Source organism: Crinia signifera, chromosome 11 (genome assembly GCF_055691185.1).
Source record: "Crinia signifera chromosome 11, ASM5569118v1, whole genome shotgun sequence".
In the NCBI taxonomy this organism is placed as follows: Eukaryota; Metazoa; Chordata; class Amphibia; order Anura; family Myobatrachidae; genus Crinia; species Crinia signifera.
Window position 1 is genome coordinate 100,939,389 of NC_139227.1, and position 24,941 is coordinate 100,964,329.

General features: G+C 48.9%; 1 protein-coding gene across 1 annotated transcript; it reads right to left on the minus strand.

Moving 5' to 3' along the window:
* Positions 1-296: 296 nt before the first annotated feature.
* TSG101 (tumor susceptibility 101) lies at positions 297-24,128 on the minus strand. The gene is made up of 10 exons (XM_083163954.1): positions 23,971-24,128; positions 21,723-21,807; positions 16,466-16,531; positions 15,196-15,359; positions 12,355-12,478; positions 8,767-8,827; positions 7,507-7,610; positions 4,353-4,555; positions 2,545-2,784; positions 297-1,021 (listed from the first exon to the last, which is right to left on the minus strand). Exons 1-10 carry the CDS (start codon positions 24,010-24,012, stop codon positions 932-934), a joined length of 1,179 nt encoding a protein of 392 aa, XP_083020080.1. The 5' UTR covers positions 24,013-24,128; the 3' UTR covers positions 297-931.
* Between the last annotated feature and the right edge of the window lie 813 nt (positions 24,129-24,941).

A 24,941-nucleotide genomic window follows, 5' to 3' on the forward strand; every position in this document is an offset into this window, starting at 1 on the left:
AACCAATCAGATTCTTTCTATGATTTTCTAGATTCTACTAAATAAATAAGTAGAATATTCTGATTGGTTGCTATGGGCAACATCCCATCTTAGTAAATAAACCCCAGTAGATGTGACAGCATATGCAGCTATTCCCGCAAAACATAACTGCGTGTGGTTACCAAGTTACCCAGCGACCCCGTGCTCGGCACTCTGAAGAGTCACATCTGTACAAATAGATGACCCAGGCTGCACCCCAAGTCCAGAATTCGCCGCCACACATACAACATCCTCAAATGATGAAAACAACAAAACGATAAAGAATTAGTATTTCTTTAATACATATTATTAAAATTATTCACAGACAGGTGGAGTTGGTGCTGTGGCGGCACAGCAGAAGTCCCAGGTACACTGTACAGGTGTCGCACATACAAATATAGACATGGGAAATGCTCAAATTACAGGCAGATGGGAATCACGCAGCAGCCTGAGAAGCCAGCGTTTAATAGAAAGGAAAAAATATTTGTACAAACGGACCTTTAATCGGCCCTCTAACTGGTCTCTAGTAAACTAGACAGAATAAGAGGACATTATTGCACCCGCCTCTGCGCCACCATGCCAGCCCCGCGCCCCCTCGCACAGGGGGCCGCACCAGCCGCAGCGCCACAGTCTCACAGCATACACCAGTAACAGGCTGCAATAGTGTCTGTCGCTGTACTAGTGACCTCTCCTGTGAGTATAATCCAAAGTGCATCAAGCAGAAGCCTCCTCGCCGAAAAACAAACGCAGATTTTATTTTTGTATTTTTTGTTATTTACTATTTTAAATATTTTTTTTTATTTTTTATTACAATAATAACTTAACCCAAATCTCTAGTGATCTGCAAAATTGAGAAAAAATAATAAAAAAAAGATGTCACGGGTATAAATGGGAGGAATCGGATGTTGGCCGTTTAATACAAGTCGCTCAGTCCTGCCGTCTTCCGGGCTTTCTGCATCAATGCTCGGAGCTGGAACTGCTTGCGGGACAAGAGGCGCACGTGCTGGAAGATAAAACGGGCGTCGGTAACCACATGACCCAACCACCGTACACTACAGAGAGGCTCAAACGTGACACCATACACCTGACACACTGTTAGATCCATCTAAAAGGTTAAAAATACCTGACCTAGGGCAAAAAGCTAAAACAAACAAACAAAGCATCCATCCATGGTAACTGTTCTCTCTGCCTCCAACCACCCTCTATGTGCCAGGCTGTAAGCAGGCATCTGATGCCGGTACACACGGCCGCTATGACAGCCTATTAAGTCTGTCGTAGACCAACCGGCTACAGACTACTTGGTATTAGAATATAGACTAAGGGGTCAATTTACTGAGGATGGGAAGACACCAGAACAATTGCCAATCGTCCGGACGGTCGGCCCGAATTCCATTTAGCCAAGACAATGTGAGATTGGCCGTACGTGATGTAATGAATGACGCAATGATACCTCGATCTGCCATTCATTACACTGTGCGGCCAGGTATACAATATCGTCTGATTGACCCTGCAGTATAGACAACCAGATAATATCGCATGCAACCGGCGGGAACGTGCAATTGTGTGTACACAACAGAGGATGTAGGCGTTTACTATTACAGTACGGCAAATCATACCAATATTGTTTTAATGTGTCAGAAGCCTTGGAGAGAGAAAGCACCAGCACCTAACTGTCATGTTACAGGCTGTGTTTGGAAAAGGACAGTGGGGAGCTGGTTGGATGGTACTTTATCTCTCTTCAGGGCTCGATACTTAGTCGTCACTGGCCACCTGGACATACCGATTGCCTAAATGGGAATCATCATGTCAGACAGAAGAGGCAATAACTCAGGTCTGATAATGGTGTATCCAGTTATCATCTGCCTGTATTAGTGCTGCGCTCTATTACAAGCTGCGGCACTGCAGAACGGTCACACACATGGGAATTACAAGCTGCGGTACTGCAGAATGGTCACACACACATGGGAATTACAAGCTGCGGCGCTGCAGGAGAATGGTCACACACATGGGAATTACAAGCTGCGGTACTGCAGAATGGTCACACACACATGGGAATTACAAGCTGCGGTGCTGCAGGAGAACGGTCACACACATGGGAATTACAAGCTGCGGTACTGCAGAATGGTCACACACACATGGGAATTACAAGCTGCGGTACTGCAAAATGGTCACACACACACATGGGAATTACAAGCTGCGGTATTGCAGAACAGTCACACACATGGGAATTGCAAGCTGCAGTACTGCAGGAGAATTGTCACACACATGGGAATTACAGGCAGTAGGGAATTATGTGACAAAGACAAAAACCATGGCAATCTAGTGAACTCACCGTTCATGGTTGCCACCGTTCACTAGATTGCCATGGTTTTTGCTCAGCAGAGCAGCCTTAGTAACAGTGTCATAGAAAATCATCACCGGTAATAAATATGTTTTTATACATTCATGTACAATATGGAGAAGGCCCCGCTCCCTGCACCCCAGCTTATCTATCCTGCCGGCTACCACTGGTAATGAGTGACGCACCTTTAGGAAGACATCCAAGTCTATGACGCCACGCCTGAGGGCTTCTCCCAGATAGAAGATGGTGTCCTCGATAGCATTCTCTTCTGCGTACAGGTTCAGGATCTGCTTGTACAGCGGAGCGGTCGGCACGATGACCTCATCAATGTCTCTGTATTCCGATTGGCTCTCCATTTTCTCCACCACAGCTCCCAGTTCCTCATCTTTGTTCCTCAGGGTTTCTATGTTTTTGTCCACTTCAGTCTGGCAGGAATCAGAATAACAACGTGTTATTAATCGAACACGCACATGGGATAAATCACGTGGAACACTATGCTACACTTCCCAGCTCTCATCATCCTCATCCTCACCCTCACATTGGGGGTTATTCCGATTCACTCGGAAAGGCACAATCACTCTCTAATGGACAAAACCATATCCACTGCAGGTGGGGCTGATGTAACATGTGCAGAGAGAGTTAGAATTGGGTGTTTTTTTTCTATGCAGGGTAAATACTGGCTGCTTTATTTCTTACACTGTAATATAGATATCAGTTTGAAGTACACCCCCACCCAAATCTAACTCTCTCTGCACATGTTACATCAGCCCCACCTGCAGTGCATATGGTTTTGTCCATTAGAGAGTGATTGTGCCTTTCCGAGTGAATCAGAATAACCCCCATTGTGTATTGGTGCTCCTCACAGTGACCGGCCATGTCTGGGTGTATGGCCGAACAGCTGCAATCTTTGACTTCCTGGTGAACGGGGTTCCAGATAAAGCAACTGTAACTCTATATATAATATACATCTAAACCTCATATATGATACTATTACCTAAGCCCGCTGTTACATTATATTATGGCAAATGGCGGTTTCCCTGGTGAGCTGTGGGCAGAAATTAAGCCTGGGAGGGTTGGATCTGGCCCACCAGCTGTACAGCAATTGGGGCTGAGAATTTATATGATTTTATATTCGAGGTTCCCGGGCTGGAGTGGAAGATTTAATCCGGACTTACAGTTCAACAACAGGGACCAGTGAATGCTGGTCCAGCTAACAACATGGCTGCCTCCATTGTGTATAGGCATCATTACCACTCTCTGGTCAGGCCTCAGTGATGTCACTGGTCCCTAGTACATTATACTACAGCCTGATGAGTGCTGGTCTAGCTAACAACATGGTTGCCTCTACTGTATATAGGCATCATTAACACTTCCTGGTCAGGCCTCAGTGACATCACTGGTTCCTAACAACATGGCTGCCTCTACTGTGCATAGGCGTCATTACCACATCCTGTTCAGGCCTCAGTGACATCACTGGTCCCTAGTACATTATACTACTGCCTGATGAGTGCTGGTCCAGCTAACAACATGGCTACCTCCACTGTGCATAGGCGTCATTACCACTTCCTGGTCAGGCGTCAGTGATGTCACTGGTCCCTAGTACATTACGGCCACAGTCTGATGAGTGCTGATCCAGCTAACAACATGGCTGCCTCCATTGTGTAAAGGCATCATTACCACTCCCTGGTTAGGCCTCAGTGACATCACTGGTCCCTAACAACATGGCTGTCTCGACTGTGTATAGGTGTTATTACCACTCCCTGGTCAGGCCTCAGTGACGTCACTGGTCCCTAGTACGTTATACTACAGCCTGATGAGTGCTGTCCAGCTAACAACATGGCTGCCTCGACTGTGTACAGGTGTTATTACCACTCCCTGGTCAGGCCTCAGTGACGTCACTGGTCCCTAGTACATTATACTACAGCCTGATGAGTGCTGGTCCAGCTAACAACATGGCTGCCCACACTGTGTATACGATTAACAAGGTCATTACCACTTCCTGGTCTAGCCGAGTGACCATCTCCTCCAGCTTCTGGTGGCCTTTCTTTAGGTCCTCTTCTGTGCGCTTCAGGGCGTTCAGCTCCGCCTGGGCACGATCCATTTCCTCCTTCATTCTCCATCTTAGCTTGTCACTTACAGCAGAAATAAGAGAGGCACGAATCGTGTCCTCACCGATGGTGCCATCTCTGGCTGGACCTGCAGGATCACACAGATATATTATAATGATTTGTATACAACACGAGGTACATGAACTGTATCAGTGTACACGTGAGTGTGACCAGAAGTATCGGTACAGCCAAGGAGATCTTGTGGTCACTACACTTACGATAGAGGTCGCCTTATGTACAAAACTAGTAACAGAGAGAAGCATATATGTAAAAGTGTCATCTATAATGTGATACTTGGTGGACACAATCTACACAAAAAGAAAAAAAGTTACACCAGTGGTCTCCACATTTTTTTTTTTTTTAAAGAAGGCGCTCTAAAGTAGCAGATTTTTGGGTAATTAAGGTATGCGATGGGACCCGATTTGAGCCTTTCCCCGGGCTGAGTATACATCTTTATTATCGCGTCGCATAGCATGCCATTATAATGGCATGCAATGCGATCATGCCCGGTTTGGGCTTATTCCCATGTTAAATGCCCCCCCAGACCCGATTTTTTATTGTATACCCACCCTGATGGGTAATGAGTATGTTAAATGCCCCCCCCACTGTTAATGCCAGCCCACTATCAACGCAAGCCTGGCGAGCGCAGCGATATACATCCTCCGATCTTTTCATACCCACGTCGGCGTGGAGTTGATTTTACATAGAGTGGCGAGCGCAGCGAGCCCGAAGCGTGGCGAGCGGAATATATGTTAAGTCATCCGTGTCCGCTTGCCAAGCTTCAGGCTAGCTGGCTCGCTGCACTATATAAAATCAACTCCACGCCGACGTGGATAGTGGCGGTATGAAAAGGTCGGAGGACGCGTACCGCCACCGCTCGCCACGCTTCGGGTTGGCGTTGATTGTGGGGTGGCGTTAACAATGGGTTGCATTTAACATAGTCATTACCCATCAGGGTGGGTGTACAATCAAAAATCGGGTCTGGGGGGCATTTAACATAGGAATCAGGCATCTGAGTGCCTGTACAATTAAAAATCGTAGCGTGCGATTGAAAACGATGGAAAACGTGGGCGCCGTGATAATACACAAGTACCGATTTTTTTTGGGCACCCCTAAGCCGGAGATTTGTTACAGAGAAATTCAGACCAAAGTACAGATACACTTAGCTTCACAAAGTGATAAGGTGGAGAGACATAAAGTACCAGCCGATCAACTCCTAACTGTCAATTTTCAATCCCAACATGTAGCGTGGCAGTTAGTAGCTGATTGTTCATCACTTTCCGCATGATCACTTTTTGAATTTTGATGCATCTGGCCCAAAATATTAAATTCGTTTTTAATGGTCATTGTTAGCCATGTGATGAGGGACAGGACTCACTTCTGATTGGCAGTTTGGATAGTTTATGATTGACAGCCACCAGCACTGGTTATGCTGGTTACATTCACCTTAAATCATTTGAATTGTTACTAGAATACCAACCCAGGGCACCCCTGCAAGTGTCCTAATATGGTGCTTATTTGTTGCAGCCTCATATATAACAGGGTTGCCGACTTTCAGAAAATCCTCTCCGGGAGAAGCCCGGAAAGGAATCTTTCATTACGATTTTTTGGGGGCGGGGGCTTAACAGTGACGTCATTAAGCCACGCCCCCATTCAGGGAAATAGACTAAATAACTGATATCCATGGAGGGGGCGGGGCTAAAACGTCACGATTGTGCCGTTTTAGCTCCGCCCCCTCCCCTGAGACCCGCGGATTGCGGCATATAAATGCCGCGATCGGGGGGCTCAGTGGGGGTCCCCCTGATTCCGGGATGGTTGCCCACCCTTCCGGGGGCCGGGAGGAAGGACCCGATTTTCGTGAGACTCCCGCAAATTCCGGGAGGGTCGGCAACCCTGATATATAATAGTCATATTACTACACGAAATATCGGAGTGGTGCAGATTAATCGAAAAATCATGTGGAGGGTTATTAGATCACACTGCCATATTTTAAGTTTTCTACATATATAAAAGGCCAACTACTCCTCACCTCTATGAGGTGAAGTACCTCCACTGACCGCTTGACGGACCAAATTTCTCCTCTATGTGCTAAAAGAAGTCATAACAGAAAGTGGAAGCAATTTTTGCAGGGACACTGACCTGTTTCAAACTTGCTGGATATGGAGAGGGGGGGCTGTGAACACAGAGATTGGAGGTAGGAGCAGATAGGGGCCAGATGCACTCAGCTTCATAAGTGATAAAATGGAGAGTGATAAACAACCAGCCAATTAGCTCCCGCCTGACATATCACAAGCTGTGTTTGAAAAATGTCAGGCAGGAGCTGATTGGCTGGTTGTTTATCACTCTCCATTTTATCACTTATGAAGCTTAGTGCATCTGGCCCATGGACTGGGGGAGGGGTTCAGAGTTTGTGGGCTAAAACGGTCACCGCTCAAAGTGAAAGTAAACACTGTCACAGCTCAAAGTAAAAGTACATGGCAGAAGCGGTCATTTTGATGGGCTTTTAACTACTTTGTAAAGCGCAACGGAATATGCTGCGCTATATAAGAAACTGTTAATAAATAAATAAACTACTTAAGGTTTATTTAATGGGTCACTTTGTATAAATTGAACAGTATCACAAAGCTGCTCACTGGTCATACAGTTACCACCTCTGCAGCTAGAACGATCTTGCAGTGTAAATGTCTCTGAATGGAGCAATATGATGGGGGAAGCAGTGCCACCTAGTGGCAGTAGTGCTCACACACATGCAAAGTCTTTCATCGTCACATTAGCTAATTCCAATATCTCCTTAGGGGCCAGATGTATCAAGCTTCAAAAGTGATGAAGTGGACAGTTATAAACCAACAGCCAATCAGCTCCCAACTGTCATGTCACAGTCTGGGTTTGAAAAATGGCAGTTAGAAGCTGATTGGCTGGTTGTTTATCATAGCCCATTTTATCACTTTTTGAAGCTTGACATATCTAGATCAAGAAGAGAACGACTACAGGACACTAAAAATCCAGATGCACCACAGCAAACGTTCACTAATTACTCACCAGAGCTGGTGACCTGAGTGTGAGGTACAGGGGGCTGAGGAAACATCTGGGGGCCAGATGTTGGGGGATAAGGTCCCCCTTGTGGATAGTAGCCAGGATAGCCGCTGTAAATACAGAAGGGAAATGATGCTTAGTAGGTTATACACCCGGAGAGGATCCCTGTGCGCATTACTAGGTGGGGTTACAGACAGGAAGTCTGGTGTGCTTGGGATAGAGGGTTCCCCAATCCAATCACATCTTCAGGACACCAGGCAGTTACCAGAATTCTCTACTGAATATTGTATTACATTTTGCAGATGTGTCCTCATACGCTATTGCTGCAGTTATGCCAAACAGTGCCGCTCGGTGCGTCAGGTCCCGGAAGACTCTACTAGGGATGTGAATCTGCATATACATACCTCCCAACAGTCCCTATTTTAGCGGGACAGTCCCGATTATTAGGGCCTGTCCCGCCCGCAGGCGGCAGTGTCCCGCGGTGAGGGGGGGCTGTTGGGAGTCCCCCCTGTCGGCTGCTAAGCAGCAGGGAATAGATGATGTGCGCATGCGCACAGCGTCTATTCCTGCAGCCAGGGGGGCTGGGGGCATGGCTAGAGGCTCACAGAGCCTCTGGGTCATGCCCCCATAGCGGCAAAATGGGGGCGTGGTCTTGAGGTGGAGCTGCGAGTATAGGCCACGCCCCCCGGAAATTTTGGCGCGTCTTCGGCGCGCATCAGCAGTGTCCCGGGTCCGGCGACCACAGAGTTGGGAGGTATGCATATGAAGTGCCGCACGGTTTTACACTCCACGTTCTGTTGTGCCACGTATACAGAATCAATGGCACACATATACAAGTGTCTAGTTGCGTCACATCGCCAGTGTCACCTGGGGCCTGGCGGCTCACTTGTGCTGGATGGTGTATTGAGGAAGCATGTATGAGGACACGTATTACTTGCATATTGTTTCAGTAACGAATTAATGTATCAATAAAATCTGAAAATAGCACCACCTAGTGGATGGAGGGCCACAGATCTCAAGACCCAAACCACTGCTATGGTATATACCAGGGGCAGGCAATCTTTGGTACTGCAGCTGCTGTGGAGCTACAAATACAAGCAGATCTTGCCGCAGTGTTGTCATTCGGGCATGCTAAAACTGTGGCAGGGCATGCTGGGATGTGTGGTTCCACTGGTTCCACAATAAGGTGTGGCTTTGTTGACCGCTTATTGATGTATTTGGGCACCTTTAGGTCACATTGCACAGAATACAGACCCCTCACTGTACCTGGAGTTAGTCGGGTGGCTTGCGGCAGGATACGGGGGGTTGGCGCCTGGGATGTACGAGGCTGAAACACAGATCATAAAAATGCGTCAATTTTATTTCTATTAGTGGAAATTAGAATATGCAGAACAGAATCCAGCATCATACATGAGTACATGAGCGCCTGGGGAACATGAAGCAGGACTAGGGGAACATGAAGCAGGACTAGAACAGCATGGCGTTCTATCACACAGACTGAGGAACCCCTCTACCGCTGGGGGGGAACATACTCCTATATATCATTATGGGTTTGTGTATATCGCACATATGGGGCCTCACCAACACAATGTACAGGCTGAACCTGCAACTGGTCTGGCTGCAGGTATGTGAGATATGTTCACAGAGGTAGGCGCAGTAATAACAGAGGTTACGTGTCAGACGTGACGGTGGAAACCCGCAGCAGCCACAAATAATACATACCTGCTGCCTCCATTCCCCTCCTCACATCATGTCACTGCCCCTGTTCTCACTTACACATCAGTCATCTCCTGATATACTCTGTGCTGCTGGGGACCCTGCTCCTCCCACTATATAACTCTCAGTCTGTGGCTTCCTGCTGCCTCCATTTCCCTCCTCACAATATGTCAGTGCCCCTGTCACATGCAGCCCTGTCCTCACGGACACATCCCTCATTTCCTGATATACTCTGTGCTGCTGGGGACCCTGCTCCTCCCACTATATAACTCTCAGTCTGTGGCTTCCTGCTGCATCCATTCCCCTCCTCACATCATGTCACTGCCCCTGTCACATGCAGTCCTCACTGACACATCACTCATCTCCTGATATACACTGTGCTGCTGGGGACCCTGCTCCTCCCACTATATAACTCTCAGTCTGTGGCTTCCTGCTGCCTCCATTCCCCTCCTCACAATATGTCAGTGCCCTATTAATGCTTTTGTATTGTACACTGACGTCACTTTGCTTTTTACCCAAACATTGCAGTATACTATGTCTAATTAACCCTCAATTCATAAATCAGAATCACCTCCTAAACCTTAATCATCAATCTACAAATATAAGAAGAAGCAGACAATATACAGGTCTGAGTATTTTACTCATTGATTTGTTTGTTTTTTCAAACATACAAGAATTTTTTTTGTTTGGTTTTAACATTTAACATATATTATGTTTCCGTATGTTTTAATTAGAAAAAACATAGCGGATCTGTAATTGGCCAGCGCCGTGTCTCCTCCTGCCCTTTTGGGCTGCTACCGCCTGCATCTGAAGGTGCGGTGGATTTCTGGATGCGGGTGTCCGCCTTTGAGGAGAGGTCACCGGTGTTACTTGGGGAGCGCCCCCCCCCCCCCGAGCTGCTTCTATGTTGCCGACTTTGCTGAGCCACCAGGTGCTGCGTGAGCCACCAGGTGCTGCGTTAGCGTGGCAAGGGTGGCATTGAGATCTCTTGTGGCTGCATTATGTGACTCCATGGGACGTACCATGCTCAGTTGTGTGGTGTGATGCATTTCCATCATGTGATGAAAGCGATTATTGTCCTCCCTCATTAAGTCCACACTATTTGCAGGCGTGTGAGTTGTGTACTTTGTCAACCTGAATTTTGGGACATTTTTGGGGTATTACTGCTTTATCGACCACTCGAAGTGGTTTGTTTGCTGGTTGGCCAAGGTGCTTGCTCCTGGTCATGTGCGGATGGTGATGGGCTGAATTGGGCTTCCCTGCATCGGTGGCGCCGAAGTTGTCGGCATTGATGATTGAATTTCAGTGTCGGCCTCCTCTATTTCCGGTTCCTCTTGTTTGGCTGGATCATCATCATCTTCGTTAGGCTTCTCTGGAAGTAAAGTAAAGGGGAATCCTTGTATTCAATGTAGGTGGAAACAAAAGGGGAGCCACCTCCAGTCTCGTGTGCCGCCATCTCCATTTCAGCCCGGACACACCGCTTGATGACTACAGGTGTCATCCTTCCTGCAAACAGGTCCCTCCACATTCAAGGCTGTCAGGACCTTCTGCCAGATGGCGCTCTTCTGACGGGTGGAGACTCAAGGCCAAACAGCTGCTGGAGAGGACTCGTAACCTTCCGCACCAGGGCCGTATTCTCGCAAAACATAAAAATCGACATTGCGCCCCATCCTGGTCCAGGCAAGCTGCTAGAGGAGGTCATCGCTGTCCTCTGATGAAGAGTGTGGTGTCTCAACCGCCACCTACCCCCATCTGACTATCCCCCAAATCAGACACTTACAAAATAAAGAAACACATTGCTCTCCTTCCAACACACACAGGCACAAACACACACAGAAACACAGACAAAAGATGTATTATACTGAATTATAATCACAAATACAGAACAAGACAAACTAATAAGGAACCAACAAGTCAACTTACAAGCACAAAACCCATTCATAAAAACGTACTACTAACCAAATCCTCTCCGCACATCTCCAACCAACTCCTCTTACCAAACCTATACAGTTTGCTTGGATTGTGACATGACATTCCCCCGTGTGACAATATCTACAAATCGCGCACATTCCGAAGTCACTTCTGGGATCGGCCTTATATTTCTCTAATTTGAACCATAGTGAAATACAGCCATGGTCAGCAAATGCATACTGAAAACACGACACTGGAATAGGAACGGCTTCACAATCGGAAAATACGAATTGGCAAAACACGGGAGGTACGTAGATTTCCCAATTTGATCCCAATAAAATAGGTGATATCAACCGATACTGATCTCGGTAACCCACTGTGGAAAAGCGAGAGCTTAGAAAGTTTACTTTAAGGGCAGTATTCAATGTAGAAAATTCTCTGTACATGGCGAGAGATTTTTTCTCTCGCCATGCATTCGCCGTGTTCCGGAGCCTCCTGCTCCCACTATTCAACGTATTTAAGACTCGCCGCCACTCGCGGCGAGTCTTAACCCCTGCAGCGGACGAGCGTCCGCGGCAGGGAGCTGACAGGGAGCCGTGGGACGGTGGCATCCAGGGAGATTAAAGTCTCCCTGGATGCCCCAGAACATATGTGGAGGGTAGGGGGCCCCCCCGGGACCCAGGCAGCACAGGCTGCCCCCCCCCTATAGCCAGCGGGGGACCCAGTATTCACTGCACCCGAACGTGCATCGGGTGCAGTGAATATATGAATATCTAATGAGCGGCTCGAGCGCTCAAGGCCCCCTGCTGGCTGCACTGTGTAAAAATAAAATAAAAAAAAAAAATATTTTTTTTTTTTTTTTATTAAATATATATTCATGTGCATAAGCACATGAATAAAAATAACATGCCCCTTCACAGAAAAAAAAACCTGATTTTTTTACACCAAAATAAAAAAAAAAAACCTTTTAGATTAAAAGTTCACATTCCAGCTCTCCATCAAAAGATGGAGAATTTCTACACGGAGAGAGACGGCGAAAATCACTTAGAAAGACGGCGAATATTTCACATTGAATAGGGTGGTTCACTTTTGGAGAGCAAAATGCTCCGTCCAGGGCGAAAAAAGCAAAAATTCTCCATAAAACACGGAGAATTTTTCTCATTGAATACTGCCCTAAGTCTTATAAGCGCACAGTGACATTCTCTACATTCAGGCAACATGACTTACTGTTTGGGGGTCCCGTTGCTGGATACATGTAGGTAGTGGGTGCGGATGATCGGGAGAAAACCGGAGGCTCCTCGCCAAACACAACCACCAGGATCTGGATTAATCCCAGCAAGTCTGACGGAGGCTGTGGAGAGGAGAAGAGATAGTGAGGACAGAGAGAGACAGAGGCACTATGCTGACCAGCAGCGATCCCACTGCCTCCAGCACATTCTCATTCAGTCCCACTGGGTCACACGTGTGCTGGTCCTCAGCCAAAACACACACCAGGCCTGCAGTATGCTCTGCACATTACTCTGCTGGTACAGGACACACACACCAGGCCTGCAGTATGCTCTGCACATTACTCTGCTGGTACAGGACACACACACCAGGCCTGCAGTATGCTCTGCACATTACTCTGCTGGTACAGGACACACACACCAGGCCTGCAGTATGCTTTGCACATTACTCTGCTGGTACAGGGAACACGCACCAGGCCTGCAGTATGCTCTGCACATTACTCTGCTGGTACAGGGCACACGCACCAGGCCTGCCGTATGCTCTGCACATTACTCTGGTGGTACAGGGCACACGCACCAGGCCTGCAGTATGCTCTGCACATTACTCTGGTGGCACAGGGCACACGCACCAGGCCTGCAGTATGCTCTGCACATTACTCTGGTGGCACAGGGCACACGCACCAGGCCTGCAGTATGCTCTGCACATTACTCTGCTGGTACAGGACACACGCACCAGGCCTGCAGTATGCTCTGCACATTACTCTGCTGGTACAGGACACACACACACACACACACCAGGCCTGCAGTATGCTCTGCACATTACTCTGCTGGTACAGGGCACACACACCAGGCCTGCAGTATGCTCTGCACATTACTCTGCTGGTACAGGGCACACGCACCAGGCCTGCAGTATGCTCTGCACATTACTCTGCTGGTACAGGGCACACGCACCAGGCCTGCAGTATGCTCTGCACATTACACTGGTGGTACAGGGAACACGCACCAGGCCTGCAGTATGCTCTGCACATTACACTGCTGGTACAGGGAACACGCACCAGGCCTGCAGTATGCTCTGCACATTACACTGCTGGTACAGGGAACACACACCAGGCCTGCATTATGCTTTGCGCATTACTCTGCTGATACAGGGAACACGCACCAGGCCTGCAGTATGCTCTGCACATTACTCTGCTGGTACAGGGCGCACACACACCAGGCCTGCAGTATGCTCTGCACATTACTCTGCTGGTACAGGGCACACGCACCAGGCCTGCAGTATGCTCTGCACATTACACTGGTGGTACAGGGAACACGCACCAGGCCTGCAGTATGCTCTGCACATTACACTGCTGGTACAGGGAACACGCACCAGGCCTGCAGTATGCTCTGCACATTACACTGCTGGTACAGGGAACACACACCAGGCCTGCAGTATGCTTTGCGCATTACTCTGCTGGTACAGGGAACACGCACCAGGCCTGCAGTATGCTCTGCACATTACTCTGCTGGTACAGGGCACACGCACCAGGCCTGCAGTGCACTCTGCACATTACACTGCTGGTACAGGGCACACGCACTAGGCCTGCAGTATGCTCTGCACATTACTCTGCTGGTATAGGGAACACGCACCAGGCCTGCAGTATGCTCTGCACATTACTCTGCTGGTATAGGGAACACGCACCAGGCCTGCAGTATGCTCTGCACATTACACTGCTGGTACAGGGCACACACACCAGGCCTGCAGTATGCTCTGCACATTACTCTGCTGGTACAGGGCACACGCACCAGCCCTGCAGTGCGCTCTGCACATTACACTGCTGGTACAGGGCACACACACCAGACCTGTAGTATGCTCTGCACATTACACTGCTGGTACAGGGAAAAAGCACCAGGCCTGCAGTGCGCTCTGTGTACATTATTACTCTGCTGGTACAGTGCTCAGATCTTGCTGAGGAATATAACGTGTGTGTGTGTGTGTGTGTGTGTGTGTGTGTGTGTGTGTGTGTGTGTGTGTGTGTGTGCGCGCGTGCGCTCTACCTAAGGGGGTTATTCAGACCTGATCACTCAGCTGCTAATTTGTAGAGCCCTGCGATCAGATAGCTGTGCCCAGACAGAGCTGTGTAAGGTTGTGAAAAGCTTGCGATTAGCTACAAATTGATCCACAGCCGCTCACCATGTAATGATTTCCCAGTGTGTGCAGCCCAGGACTTAAGGGCCCTACATACGCAGAGATTTGTTCCAGAGATTCATAACGGGAGATTCAACATGAGAGATTTCATATCGGTCACAACTGTTACAGAAAGTGACGTACAAAAAACTGCACTTCATCACCAAAATAGTGGCCATATATATGTCGCCAAATACGTAAGGAGTGGCAACATTGCACGGATCAGTGGGATCCGTTCAATGCTGTCCAGTGTAAAATACTGATAGAATGAATGAATAAATAAATAAAGAACTTTAAAAACTTGGCATGGGGTCGTCCCCCCCCCCCCACGGCCAGAACCAGCCCCGGGCTCAAAGAACGGTCCTGGTTTTAGAAATTGAGGGGCCAAAAATGTTGGGGTTCCCCCAGATTTCTAAAACCAGCACCAGGCTCAAGGGCCAGTCCTAGTTCCCAAAATGAGTAGGGGTCCCCCGTATTTTGGCAACCAGCACCGGGCCCAAACAGCCAACAGGATAAAGCTACAGCCAAGGGAAACTTTTTACCCATGAAGGAGTCCCCCGCCTCCAGGATACCCCCTGCCCGGCCTGAAGCCTGGGGCATGACAAGTAACAAAGTATCAAGCAGCAGCCTCCACATAATGGCATACACAGGACCGCAGCGTTCTCTCCTACTCACGTGTTTCCATTCATGCAAATACGGAAGGTAGATCTTGCCATTTGCATCTACATGTTTTCCGGTTTTAATCGTCATCGTACTGGTAGGTTTAACAAAGCAGATTGGGGGGTTGTACGGGTAGGTGTCCAGCAGCCACAGGCAGATGGGAATATTATACGTGTTACCTGCACGGAAGAGAACACAGTTACATGTTACGGTACTTATATGTTAGTTGGGCTATTCTGCGTAGGGAAATCGCATCGCATGGGTCATGTGATGTGCGATGCGATTTTCCTATGTAATTTATACACTGCTCTCTCAGCCCTGGGCCATCGCATCTGCCGCAAAACCGCATGCGATTTTATGGGGTGTGCGATGCCATGCAATTAGGTATACAATAATATGACTATGTCCCAAAAATAGGTTTAACGCACCCCCCCACTATCCACGCCACCCCGAAGCGTGGCGAGCGCAGCGAGCCCCGCGCGGGGCGGCCGAAGTACGTCCTCCGACTTTTTCATTACCCCACTATCCACGTCGGCGTGGAGTTGATTTTATATAGTGTGGCGAGCGCACCGAGCCCGAAGCGTGGCGAGCCAGGTGAGGGGACGCGGAATGCATGTAAAGTAATCCACGTCCGCTCGCCACGCTTCAACTCCACGCCGACATGCATAGTGGGGGTATGAAAAGGTCGGAGGACGCGTTCCGCCGCCGCTCGCCACGCTTCAGGGGGGCGTGGATAGTGAGGGGGTGCGTAAAAGCTATTTTTGGACATACAATCATATTATTGTATACCTAATGTAATAGCATCGCACACCTGATAAAATCACATGCGGTCGCATGATATTTTGCGGGAGGTGCGATGCGATGCCCCAGGGCTAAAAGAGCAGTGAATAAATTACAATGGAAAAAAGCATTGCATGCCATTAAAATGGCCCATGCAATGCGATTTTCCTATGTTACCGTCCGTATGCTAATTGGGCGCCCAACTAACATATAAGTACCCATGTTACATTGAGTCAGGACATGGCGCTTCTAAGCTACAGAAGGGCAGCGCTGACGCAGGTGGGCAGCACGTTACCAAGACAATCGCCCCACATACTGTATCCCCAGATTACATCCAGCTAAATGGTCCTACTATGGCTGGATTGTCGGCTGTAAGGAGATTTGTCCCCATCGTTCTACTGTATTCATTTACCAGAAATATTACTGCCCAGCAGTAAATGTATGATTAAGCTGATGCTGAGAGATGCCCAATGTTAGACGGAATGTGACAAGAGCAGAGACTTACCCTTGTAGGGTACAGGGATGGTCCCCGTTAGGCTGAGAAGCTCCCTGGAAGTGCCATCGTTGAAAACTGAAACACAAAAAGAAAAATGACTGTAGTCTCAGACAGACTGTAATTGGCATCGCTATACAGTGTATTCCGTATACTATGCAGGCCGCTTCCTTATAGCGTGAGGTCACCGCCTGGGGTCATACATTCAGTAGGACCCACATTCCATCTCTCCTCTGGTGTTATTGACCAAAGGAGAGGCGGAGCCTGGCATTAGCAGCATGTGGGACCAAAGAAGAGACGGAGCCTGGCATTAGCAGCATGTGGGACCAAAGAAGATATGGAGCCTGGCAGGAGCAGCGTGCTTTGACCAAAAGAGAGGCGGAGCCTGGCAGGAGCAGCATGTGGGACCAAAGGAGAGGCGGAGCCTGCCATTAGCAGCATGTGGGACCAAAGAAGATATGGAGCCTGGCAGGAGCAGCGTGCTTTGACCAAAAGAGAGGCGGAGCCTGGCAGGAGCAGCATGTGGGACCAAAGGAGAGGCGGAGCCTGGCAGGAGCAGCGTGTGGGACCAAAGGAGAGGCGGAGCCTGGCAGGAGCAGCGTGCTTTGACCAAAAGAGAGGCGGAGCAGCATTTGGGACCAAAGGAGAGGCGGAGCCTGGCAGGAGCAGCATGTGGGACCAAAGGAGAGGCGGAGCCTGGCAGGAGTGGCATGTGGGACCAAAGGAGAGGCAGAGCCTGGCCCGAACAGCGTGTTTTGACCAAAGGAGAGGCAGAGCCTGGCAGGAGCAGCATGTTTTGACCAAAGGAGAGGCAGAGCCTGGCAGGAGCAGCGTGTTTTGACCAAAGGAGAGGCGGAGCCTGGCTGGAGCAATGTGTCGGACCAAAGGAAAAGCAGAGGCTGGCAGGAGCAGCGTGTGGGACTTATGTGCAGAGACCAATGTTAGAGTGGTATATGTATGTGTATGGGAGGAATGTATGTATGTATGTATGTATGTGATTTTTCACCTATGCACTCCAGACTCCTGTGATGTTGAACATATTTTAAAATCAAGTCAGGTGGCCAACCAGAGATTCACATGGAGGAAAGTAGGGGCCAAACATACATACACGCCGTAATCACAGCTGTACACGGAAGAGCTGCAAATGACACAAATAGATCTATAATGGTTTCTAGGGTTAATTGTGTTGGGGAGAACATACAAACTCCACACAGTTTAGGCCATGGTGAGAACTGAACCCATGACCTCAGTGTTGTGAGGCAGCAATGCTGTACAAATATTGGGCCAGATGCACTAAGCTTCATAAGTGATAACATGGAGAGAGATAAACAACCAGCCAATCAGCTCCTGCCTGACATTTTTTAAACAAAGTCTGTCACATGGCAGGTAGGAGCTGATCATTTAGAATCAGCAGTGTCACCAAAACAATACAGGGCATTAATAGCCAGCCATAGCGATAGGGCCGTAGCCAGCAGCGTAGGAGATTACGGAGCAGGCGGTGTATATGATTCTCCTCTGTCACTGACTGCGGCTATTCCTACTGCTGTCTGCCAGTGGCGTAACTAGAATTTTGCGCATTCCACCCCCCACATTTATTATATAATGTAAAAGCATTACACGTAAGAAAATACAACGGATATTTGTGATTCATCCCTCAGCCACCAACATACAACAGACCTCCTGTATCCTGCCACTGCTGTATTAGCTGTACATCAGTGGGACACGCCATCAAAGCAGCCATGATCAGAGACATGTAATCATACATGTATGCTCTATACTCCATGCAGCGGGAGTCAGCCAACAGGTTCCGTGTAACCCCCTGAGGGTCAGGTGTCGTTTTATTGTAGATCAATGTGTGACTGTGTACATCACACAGCTATGTATATTTGTTGATCTTCCCCCAGCCATGAACAGACCCACCTGCCGTCCTCTGCGTACCCCAGGGAATCTGTGCGGTACGCCCCAAAGTGTCTCCGTCACACATACTACGCCTGCTGCCACCCACATAACTCAAAGAAAGCACATTAACAGGTTATTAGTGCGGCTATCTACAGGAGCTCTCTCTGGACTCTGCAGACATATTGTAGTCTCCCCTACCATGGCAGCTAACGTCACAGAGCCTGGGGACAGGAACCAGGGGCCTGCAGGCTCACGTTACAGGCGCTAGCAGTAAGTGGCACTAGAGGCCGATGTTGTAAAGATATTTAGTTACATGGTCTCTGAGTCACCAAGGTCTGTGCAGAACGTCCCCTCCATCAGGAGACAGTGGCCACTTTGTTCTAGTTGGGAACCCACAGAACAGGTTTTGTCATGTAATACACCTCCCCCATCACAGGCCACTGTATAAATGTAGGAGGGGTACACATGCGGATACCATTTACGGTACTTGTGTATTATCACGGCGCCCGATTTTACTACGTACGCAAATGTAGTAAAATCGCATCGCATGCAGTTATGGTATTTATTTATTATTTATTTGCAGTTTCTTATATAGCGCAGCAGATTCCGTTGCGCTTTACAATAGAATGGTATGGCATGCAATGCGATTTTGACACTTATAATGGCATTTAATGTACTATACCATTAAATGACATATAATGTCATTTATTAAGGCCGCCCCCAGTATCGACATGATCTCGAAGCATGGCTAGCGCAGCGAGCCTCGCGAGGGGCGGCGGTACGCGCCGACCGACCTTTTCATACCCCCACTATCCACGTCGGCGTGGAGTTGATTTTATATAGTGCAGCGAGCCACCGAGCCCGAACCGTGGTGAGCGCAGCAAGCCTCGCGAGGGGCGGCGGTACGCGCCGACCGACCTTTTCATACCCCCACTATCCACGTCGGCGTGGAGTTGATTTTATATAGTGCAGCGAGCCACCGAGCCCGAACCGTGGTGAGCGCAGCGAGCCCCACGAGGGGACGCGCATTAAGTTACATGTATTACGCGTCCGCTCACCACGCTTCGGGCTCGGTGGCTCGCTGCGCTCGCCATACTATATAAAATCAACTCCACGCCGACATGGATAGTGGCGGTATGAAAAGGTCGGTCGGACGCATAACGCCGCCGGCCACGCTTCGGGATGACGTGGATAGTGGGGGGGGGGGCAAAATAAATGACATGACATGTCATTTAATGGTATAGGACATTAAATGGCATTATAGGTTCGATCACAACCGATATCTCATCACAACGCATGCCATACAATAATAGTGTTCCCGCTAGGCTGTTTTAGCGGGGCGCTGCGCCCTGCCCGATTTTTAAAGGGCAGAATGCGCCCTGCCCCTCTAGCAGTGCCCCGCTAAAACAGCCTGCTGCCTGCCCGCCGGAGTGCACCGGTGAAGCCCAGCGCCGCCATAGATTGCGGTGCCCGGCGCTTTCCCGGCAGCTCGGGATATAGTTACAGCCGGGCACGCCCCCATTTGTGACGCAAAGACCCGGGCACGCCCCCATTTGTGACGCAACGACCCAGGCACGCCCCCATTTGTGACGCAACGACCCGGGCACGCCCCCATTTGTGACGCAACGACCCAGGCACGCCCCCATTTGTGACGCAACGACCCGGGCACGCCCCCTTTAGTGACGTTGGCGTGCCCGGTCCACCCCTCCAGCGCCCTGCCCCGTTTGGTTCCTAGAAGGAACACTACAATAATTGCATGCGATGCGATTTTTTGGTACTTGTGTATTTTGGCGGCGCCCATCGCATCATATACCATTACGCATGCGATGGTATACGATGCGACACGATTTCGTTGGTTAGTGTACGATGGCATACAATTTTCAAATTGTTCACGTTTATAGTGGGGGGGGGGGGGGGGGGTGGCGTGGGGGTGCATTTAACATTGAAAGCACCCATTAGGGTGCTTATACGATTTTTCATCGTATAGGGGGTCAAAATCGCGTCGCATGGCATGCGATGCGATATGTTCATCGAACGATGCTGAAATCGGGCGCCGCCAAAATACACAAGTACCGATTTTTTTATCGCACCCTATCTTTTTAATGGATTCACTGACAGTGAATACATTATATAGGAAAATCGCATCGCATAGCATAGAATATGGCATGCAATGCGATTTCACTACCGTGAATAGCCCACTACACAAATGCCGTAGTGGGCGCCGCGATAATACACAAGTACCCCATTTACCACCAAAATGTGATAGACAACTCTTGTAACTGTACAATTGGGCAATCCTACCGGTAACAGAATCATCATCTGTCACCACTGATATCAGTAAATCAGCTCAAACCGACCTGAGTTATCTGATAAATCATCCTGGGAACAACACTACAAGAACACCTTTTTGTGTGTGGACCATTGCCCGTGTCCACCCATCAACTGCATACCACAACAATGCATCTCTCTATTATTTAAGAATATGACATACTCACACACCCTATGTGCAATACTGAATAGCTGGCATGCCCCGTTTATGTGGTGATCATACACGTGTCATGCACTCAGAGAAAGCTCCGGGCATCTCTGCCGACTGTCAGTTACAATACATCAAACACAGCTACACTGGGAAGTAATGACATCACGACACATGACGAGAGATCTATATCATGCAATACTGCCTACTATCTTAGCTCTCATCATCCTCTCCACAATAATACTGCCTGGCAGGGAGCGTAGTCAGAGACGGTCAGCGGCCGCGTCAGTGTGCAGGACGTTATCACTCTAGTGGCAATACATCAGCCCATAGTGACTATCCTCTACCAATGTGCTCCTGCTTTCTCTTCTGATGACGAACATGAGCCAAGGTCCTATCTGCTCACCCACTGGACAAAGTAAACCACAGAGGTTACAAACGGGTGCCGGACGCGATCCCGACAGTCATTTACTCGACGTCGGGATCCCGACTGTCAAAGCGCCGACAGATGGGAGCCCGACGGCCATCCGCTATTTTCCCTCGTGGGGATCCACGACCCACATAGAGGTAGAATAGAATAGGTGGCGAGCGTAGCGAGCCACCGTGCCCGCAGCGAGCCCGCAAGGGTCTTTGTTGCGCTCACCATGCTGTCCAGGCAGTCGGGATCTCGACGTCAGGCTAATGACTGTCTGAACCCTATACCAAACCCGTTACAACAAGGGTCATGCTGACCACAGGGACAAAAGGGTTTGTTGTGTGTAATACCCATTGTCGGTGGCACAGAACAGGTGCCCTTAGTGCCCAGAGCACAAGACCCATGCAGATCCCAATACAAGCAATCCCCAAACTCATTATTCCCTTTTTCCCAGATTATTACGCGGAGCAGATACGTACCGTAAAAGTCCAGCATCGGCTTCAGGTCTCTGTACAGGGACGTCACATTTATGATTTCCCGGACCGACAAGTCCCTGTATTTGTACTAAAACCAAAGATAAATAACATTTTAAAAACCGAATTCACCGCTGACGGCATCGCACAGTATTTAAGAACCTAAAATGTACCAATGAGAAGGGCCCTAGGGACGCCCAACCCATATCAGAGGTCTCCATGCATACACGCAGTGATGTATTCTGAATGGCTGCTGTCTTAACTACCGGAACATTGACGCCGAGTACAATAATTCTGTATGTCGGTGGCCGACTGGACAGGCGATCTGTCGGCCAAGTGTTTTCCCAGCTTAAAATGTTGAAACGATAATGATTTTGTTAAGTTAACTCTTGCTTAAAAGTATCCCGGCTCAAAATGATGTATAGAATCTGATCAATAAGCTATACTTGAACCTAATGACTTTTTAATCTGGAATATGTGTTCTTGAATGCCAGATTTATTTTGGGATTCAAAATATAAGAAATTTAAACTAACGCGTTTCACAAATCACTGCGTTCTCAAGGGAAACCGCGTCCTCTCACTGACAAAGCAGAGATTTGGGACACAGGAGCCATTACATAGAGGACACAGTGTACAATGGAACCTGAAAATTCCCTGACCGCTAATTAGGTTATCGCTGTATGGGAGGGATACGGTCACTAGGTCGACATTTTAGGATGACCACTAAAGGTTGACACATGTAATAGGTCAACATGGCTAAGGTTGACAGGGTCAGAAGATCGACACAAGCATTGGGTCAACAATGGTGAAGGTGGACAGTCAAAAAGTTGACATGAGTTTTTCATGGGTTTTTATTTTAGGCGACAGGCGGTATTTCATACATTCCCATCCACTAGAACACGGAGAGTTACTATAATACTGTCCTGAGTGCACAATATACATTTCTGTGAATACAACCCCCGATCTGTGGGACTTTATAAAGAGATGCCCCACACTGGCAGCACTGCGTGGCATGAATTGCACTACCTATCACACATGATTGCATTACTTCCTTGAGCTCTGCAATGCACTGGTCTGAGTGTAGACTCATAATAACTGGTAGCACAACCTTCCAGTGACTCATCTGTAATGTGACAATCCCAGGTCATCGTCACATGACTGCATTGTGTCACAGCGTAAGAGCCAGACACAAGCAACATTAAGATTATTGCAATCAGCAGAACTACAGTATAAACCCCTCATCAGTACCCCACATCTAAACTACCACTCCCAAGACAACTGTCCCCTTATTAGCCACTTATTCCTAGACTGAAGGGAATTGGGGGTTCAGTTAGTGACAAGCATGGAACATGGAGCTCAGTTAGGGGATTCAAGGTAATGGACAGGCAGGGGAGTAGAAGGGGGAGAGGAGAGATGATTTTTTGGGAGACAGTCTGGTAGAGGCGGCTTGAGGGGGGCTCAGTGGATGACAGAATGAAGGGGTGGTAGAAGGGGGACAGAGAAAAGAGGTGCAGAACTGAGTGATAGACAGGGATCAGTGACACACAGGGGGCCGGGGAAACACACAGATAGGTATTAGTGGCACTCGGGGTGGTGGTAAAATGGTGACACTGGGGCAAGTAGGGACCAGTGACACTCAGGTTCGGGGGCAGGTAGGGATCAGTGAGTGACACACAGGGCAGGGGGAAAAGATACATGCAGGGATCAGTGACAGCCAGGGGCAGGAGCAGTTAGGAATAAGTAACACTCAGGGGGTGGGGGCAGATATCGATGAGTGAGTGACAGAGACACACACACATATATAGAGTGGAAGCAGGTAGGGATCAGAGAGTGACACACAGGGCAGGGGAACAGATACAGGTAGGGTTCAGTGACAGCCAGGGGTGGGAGCAGTTAGGAATAAGCAACACTCAGGGGGTGGGGGCAGATAGTGATGAGTGAGTGACACACACACACACACACATACATAGGGTGGGGGCAGGTAGGGATCAGTGAGTCACACACACTCACACACACACACACACACACACACACACACACACAGGGCAAGGGCAGGTAGGGATCAGTGACAGCCAGGGGCGGGAGCAGTAAGGGATAGGTGACACTCAGGGGGTGGGGGCAAATAGTGACGGACTGACGGTGAGTGACACACACGGGGCGGGGGCAGGTAGGGATCATTGAGTGACACACACAGGGCGGGGACAGGTAGGGATCAGTGAGTGACACACACGGGGCAGACTCGGCCGGGCCTCACCTTGCTGAGCATCTTCTTGAGCTGGGCCTCTGACACCGCCATGGTGGTGGTGAGGAGTGTCAGCCCCGCTCTCCCCTCTCCCCGCCGCTGCCAGAACCTAACCCAGCTAGCCGGAAATCCAGCTGTCCCTACTGCAACTTCCGCTCCTGGCACTGACGTCACTTCCCTGGATACAGGCTTGTGTTGCCATGGCGACTGTGGAGCGCTCCACAGCCGCCATATTGAAGAAGGGCAAAGCCTGTTATTCCCTGCAGTATGCGTCATACACCCTGTGTGTGCATTATGCCTCATAACATGCAGCAGGGTAATACCTAGGCATAGGCCCCTAACCTAGGGGAAGGGCTACACTGTCCAGATAGACAGGCAATAGGTCAGCAGGGTCACTAAGTTGACATGAAACTGGTTGACACAAAAGAGGTTGACACAAGTTTTAATGTTTTGGGTGTCATTTTGTATATTTAACCATACCTAAGCATAATAAGTTGACACTGACACCCTTGCAGGCTTGCCACATGGTAAGTTTTCCTAGTAAAACAAGCAAAAGTTGGAAAAACATAACAAAAACTAAAAAACTAGTGTCAACCATGGTCATGTCGACCTTTTGACCATGTAGAAATTTTGTACCGGTCAATTTGAAGCATTGTCTACATTTTACCTGTTAACCTTTGGACCACGTCAACCTAGACACTACTGACATATACAGTACATTGGAACAGCTTTCATAGTATTGGCTTCCCGATACAATGTGCCAACAATCCTTCCCTGGTGTGCAACCATGCATCCAAATGTGCAAGGCACAGTCATTGTCCGTACGTGCTGTAATACTGACTGACTGGCACATCCTACTACACCACCATCGAACCCTGCATGAACCCTACGGCCGCTACAGGTCCCACCATGGCCTCTTGTGGCTGCAGGATAATGGGACCTATCAGTAACCACCTCCCAGTCATTACCAAGAAACGCCAACC

Bases quoted from the DNA above. Each gene is read 5' to 3' on its own strand.
- TSG101 (XM_083163954.1), bottom strand. From the start codon at position 24,012: ATGGCGGTGTCAGAGGCCCAGCTCAAGAAGATGCTCAGCAAG. The intron at 21,808-23,970 runs GTGAGGCCCGGC...CTTTGGTTTTAG, and splicing joins TCAAGAAGATGCTCAGCAAG to TACAAATACAGGGACTTGTC. The intron at 4,556-7,506 runs GTGAGTAATTAG...GTGATCCTGCAG, and splicing joins CACTCAGGTCACCAGCTCTG to GTCCAGCCAGAGATGGCACC.